The sequence below is a fragment of the Glycine max genome, chromosome 4 (genome assembly GCF_000004515.6).
Source record: "Glycine max cultivar Williams 82 chromosome 4, Glycine_max_v4.0, whole genome shotgun sequence".
In the NCBI taxonomy this organism is placed as follows: domain Eukaryota; kingdom Viridiplantae; phylum Streptophyta; class Magnoliopsida; order Fabales; family Fabaceae; genus Glycine; species Glycine max.
Genome location: NC_016091.4, coordinates 44,991,978 through 44,997,376, shown reverse-complemented (window position 1 = coordinate 44,997,376; position 5,399 = coordinate 44,991,978). Strand labels below are relative to the sequence as shown.

General features: G+C 35.0%; 1 protein-coding gene across 1 annotated transcript; it reads left to right on the top strand.

The window, feature by feature from the left end:
- The first annotated feature begins 519 nt into the window (after positions 1–519).
- LOC100814679 (probable pectate lyase 5) lies at positions 520–3,004 on the top strand. Its single transcript, XM_003523073.5, has 4 exons — positions 520–683; positions 1,046–1,798; positions 2,134–2,272; positions 2,396–3,004. Exons 1-4 carry the CDS (start codon positions 571–573, stop codon positions 2,615–2,617), a joined length of 1,227 nt encoding a protein of 408 aa, XP_003523121.1. The 5' UTR covers positions 520–570; the 3' UTR covers positions 2,618–3,004.
- The last annotated feature ends 2,395 nt before the right edge of the window (positions 3,005–5,399 follow it).

The window sequence follows — 5,399 nt, the reverse complement described above, 5'->3', positions numbered from 1 at the left end:
TTTGTAAAAAAACGATTTATATTTAATTTTAACATAATATATTCTTAAAGGAAAATCATGATTAAGTTATGGAAAAAAAATCATAATATACATTTCACTTTGTTATATAAAGTAGTTATAAAGCAAGGATATCCCAATCTCTTGTCGTATTTGATGTCCGATATGCGTCTGTGTCTGTGTCTAACATCGACACAACACCCATATTATATTTTATATTTTGAATATTATAGATGTTTACGTGTCCCTATCATATTTGATGATATTTGATGTTCTTGTCGATGTTGGTGCTTCATATTTAATGAGTTAATATCCTGTATATGTCCTTTTTTTTTTACTTCATTCTATTAAGTTTTTTTTTTTCTTTCTTTCTTTTGACTGTTTTGAAGTTTTGATCTTCTACCATCATTTAGGCCTCGCTTAACGGCCGAAATCAGGAAGCAAGTGGGTCCCATGTGTTTAGTTTAATCACACCATGTATCCTTGCATTTTCTCTCTTTATATACAGTTCCTCCTACGTACATCACTCCTCACCTCCCTCCTTTCTCTCACACTTGACAAAGAGGAGGCACCATGACAAGCACTCTTCTGTCTTTGCTCTTCTTGCTCTTCTCTCTTCTCACTCCAACTCTAATTTCCTCTTCACCAGTTCTAAACCCTCAAGAGGTCGTACAAGAGGTCAACAAGTAAAGTTACCCACTTACATTTACATGTGCAATTGTGCATTACTCTGTATTTTTTGTCATAGTAATTAATAGGAATGTGATCACTTTTGTTACTTTGATCAAGTTATATGAGTAGAAATAACGAGCCTATTTTCAAAATTAATTGAATAAAAGACATTTTTTTAGTGGGTTCTCTTTTTTCAAAGAAGTTATTTATTGTAATTATATGATTGATGGATAACCTCATCTACTTCTGAGTTCGATTTCTAACCAATGAGTTTGAAAAAATATATTAACTAGATGTTATAATTTCTTAAATGAATGTGAGAGACTCCATCTTAATACCACTAAGACTAACAACTTTATAATTTGTGGGTGCATAGGAAAATCAATGGCTCTATAGCAAGACCCAGAAGGAACTTGGGCTACCTCTCATGTGGTAGTGGCAACCCCATCGATGATTGTTGGAGGTGTGACCCCAACTGGGAGCAGAACAGGCAGAGGCTAGCAGACTGCGCAATCGGGTTCGGCAAGAACGCCATTGGCGGCAGAGACGGCAAGATCTATGTGGTGGAGGACGACGGCGACGACGACGCGGTGAACCCGAAGCCGGGAACCCTCCGGCACGCCGTGATCCAAGACGAGCCCTTATGGATAATCTTCGCCAGAGACATGGTGATCCAACTTAAAGAAGAGCTTCTCATGAACTCCTTCAAGACCATCGACGGAAGAGGTGCCAGCGTGCACGTTGCTGGGGGTCCATGCATAACGATACAGTACGTGACCAACGTCATCATCCATGGGATTCACATACACGATTGCAAGCAGGGAGGGAACGCTATGGTGCGGGACTCCCCACGGCACTACGGCTGGAGAACCGTATCGGACGGTGACGGCGTGTCCATCTTCGGAGGGAGCCACGTGTGGGTTGACCATTGCTCGCTGTCTAACTGCAACGACGGGTTGATCGACGCCATCCATGGCTCCACCGCTATTACCATTTCTAATAACTACATGACCCATCATGATAAGGTCATGTTGTTGGGTCACAGCGATTCTTACACCCAGGACAAGGACATGCAAGTCACTATTGCTTTCAACCACTTTGGTGAAGGCCTTGTTCAAAGGATGCCAAGGTAAATCATCATTTTTGTTTTCGATCTTAACTCATATTTTATAAGTTAAATTAATTAGTAAGTTTCAAATCGTTGGTTCAAATGATATCGGTTATTGGATTTGATTTTGTTATACAAAATTTCATATTTAAGTCTTAGTAAATAAAAATATGTGGTTGGAAAGAAACATCCATTTAAAAGTGATGAGTCATATTTTTCCTCAAATATTAGTAATCAACCATAATAATGAATAATTCACACCAAGTCTTTAATGATACTCTTAGTTACTTGTTACTTTGTGGGGCCAGTAACATTGGTTAAGTTTGAGAAAGAAAAAAATTGTGCCATTTTTGCAGGTGTAGGCTTGGGTATTTCCATGTGGTGAACAATGATTATACTCACTGGGAAATGTATGCCATTGGTGGAAGTGCCAATCCAACCATCAACTGCCAAGGCAACAGATTTGTTGCACCCGATGACAGATTCAGCAAAGAGGTGAGATTATTCATAAAAAAAAAAATTAATTTTGAAAATATCACAAGTCATGCTATGAGATTAAGTGTAATCTTACTAAGGTATGCAATTAATCATCAAAATTGGTGAACAAATAATGTTTAGGTGACAAAACGTGAAGATACCCCAGAGAGTGAGTGGCAGGATTGGAATTGGAGGTCAGAAGGGGACTTGTTAGTAAACGGTGCCTTTTTCACAGCATCGGGTGCTGGAGCCTCCTCTAGCTATGCAAGGGCTTCTAGCTTAAGTGCAAGACCATCTTCCCTTGTTGGTTCCATAACAACAGGTGCTGGTGCACTCAGTTGTAAGAAAGGTTCTCCTTGCTGAAAAACAATGACTTCTCTTCTGGCTGATTCATTCTTTCCAAAAAGGAAACCAAAATATATACATATGTTCCAAAAGAAAAGGGAGGGAAATTGAAAAAGAAAAGGAATATATATATAGTGGATCTTTAGCTTTGTATTTACTTTTCCTTGCATTTCCATATATCTCCACTCTTTTTCCCTTTTTGGGGGTTTCTTAGATTGTTTTCTGCTGTTTGTCTTTTCTTTTGTCAATTTTGAGTTGCTCATGATTACAACCTCCACCTGTTACTCTTGGAACCTAGTCAGTTGAAGAATCTCGACTTCTAAGAGAAAAAAAACAAGTGCAGAAGAGTTGATATTATTACTATATCATAATACAATGTTAGTAGTTTCTATAGCTTCTATACTATATTAGTATATGTTAAACTCCCCAGTCTCTCTCTCTAGCTCGTTCCATGTGACCGACACATGCGCAGCCGCACAAATGCATAGTGTGTTGACTAAGACCATGAATAAAGCGAAGGCACGTACACCATATTAGAAAATCTAATCCAATCCAAAACAAAAGAAAATCATCAAATATTCAAATCCCATCAATCGTGCTCATTTAAATGTATTGAAGCATTCTAAAAAGCTCAACTACCCAAATAGCTGTTAACAATCGGACAAAATAAGGTACTACAATCTGATTAGAGGTCCATTTAATATGCTAGTATATTTATGATACCTCCGTTGTTACTACTTTATTAATTATAAGCGGAAGATTACCCAATAATAATGTTTTTGAACGTTGCTATATAAATTTCCCGTCAGAAAAGCCAAATTAGTTATAGGACGGATTCCAACATGAAAATGCTTTTTATGCATTAAAATTAAGATTACTTTTGTTGTCCCTTTTAATTTAGAAAAACATTTTGCGAATGTGTTACATAGTTTTAGTTATTTGATGTTTAGATAATAAATACAACTGATTCCAATATGAACACAATGGTTGATTTATGACTTATACGGGACTCTATTTTTAACACATTTGACTGAGATAAATACTGATCTTTCAACTAAGTAAAGCTAATTAAGGAGACACTAAAGTAATAGTACTACATTGGGCCAAAAAGAAAGAAAAAGAAAACGGTGGAAGAATGTTTGATTGTAAACCCTTAACACTATCTTGTCTTCAATTTCTACAGGAAAAAAAAAATACTTGATTGTAACAACACAGTATCCTTTCCCCGCTAGATCGTAACAACACACACTATCTTTCCATGAGTTTAATTGAATGGGGGAGGCGAAGATAGGTGACAACGCCACCAAGGATTAGCTAGGACAAAATTAGGCGTAAGGATGGAAAAAGATGAAAAAAAAATGCACATGGGTGCGCCTCTTAAGTGGATCTTCTTTTTGACGGTGGAATTTGATGTGATTGTGGCTTATGGGTAAAGATTTAAATTGGGCTACAACCACATTTTCATAATGCTTCAATTCCCGGCTTCAACCGTTTTACTTTCTTGAATAATGTGAAGTAAGAACTCAAAGGGACCATTGAGTAGCAACATTTGACCCCATCGATTGTACTAGTATGCATGTTCATTTATATAGTGGTTACCAATGCATGCACATTGCTCTGCTATAATTGAAACTGAATGAGTTCCACATGATTTTTTGGATCACTATATTTTCTAGTTCTCTTTAATGTTCACAAGACAAAGAAAAGTAGAAGAAGCTTCTGTGAGGTGAACGAATGCATGGCTCAGCTTTTCCCATCTCAGAGCAAATTTTTAGTATTTTTATATTATCTATTTTCTTGAGGATAATATTCTAAATTTACCATTTTTCTTATTTTTATTTTAAAATTCAAATAAGGACAATATGATTATGAAAAAAATAAAATTAGGTCACACTGTTATAACACGAGGAGTATATACTGTAAGAGGGTAGAAAACAGAATTTTCCAATTGAGTAGGCAATGATTGTCTTTTCTTCACTTTTTTTCTCGAAAAATAAGAAGAAAAAAATAGAGCTTAATTTTCATGCAATGATATTGTCAGGATGTTTTATACTGTTATACAATGTCATTGCTTTCTAAGTAAATCCATTTTTTGAGTAAATGCAAATGAATCTTCTCAAAAAACATAAAAAGATCAAATTAGTTAATTCTCAAGTTTTTAACAATTTTTTGTCTCTTAATTTAAGATAAATTTAGTATGTTTCTAAAAATGATTAGCTCAGAATTTGATCATTATTTTAAACTATGAAGGACCCAATCGATCTAAAGAAATAATTAAAACGGAGCAGCTTAATATCTTTCATATATTTTAAAAGCATATTTAAGTTTAATAAGAACTTACACCGACACCTAAAAGTAGAACTCAAGAAGACAATTTTTGTTAAAAGTCATAAAAGTCTCTATCCTACAGTAAATCCTGCTTAAAGTATTGACAGTCCTGTTGGTACATAAATATAATTTATTTTTGGTTCATTTGCAATTTCATGCCGCAATTACAGGGAACTCGTTTATGAAGTACAAACAAATACGTAACCACGTTGTTTTAATTATAAATTAGTGAAAGTTCAAAGTTTAGGTGATAAGAAGAAATCAAGTCCCTTTCAAAAAAAAAAAAAAAAGAAAAAAGAAGAAGAAATTGAGTCAGGTGAAAATTATAGGTTCAGCTTTTAGGTAAAAAGACAAAAACAAAAACAAAACTTTAGGTAAAAATAACACAGTAAATTTGCGACTTCAACGCATCAAGAATTCATTACACACTCGGGTTACTTACTATTTAGTTCTTACAAGGAATAATTCAATA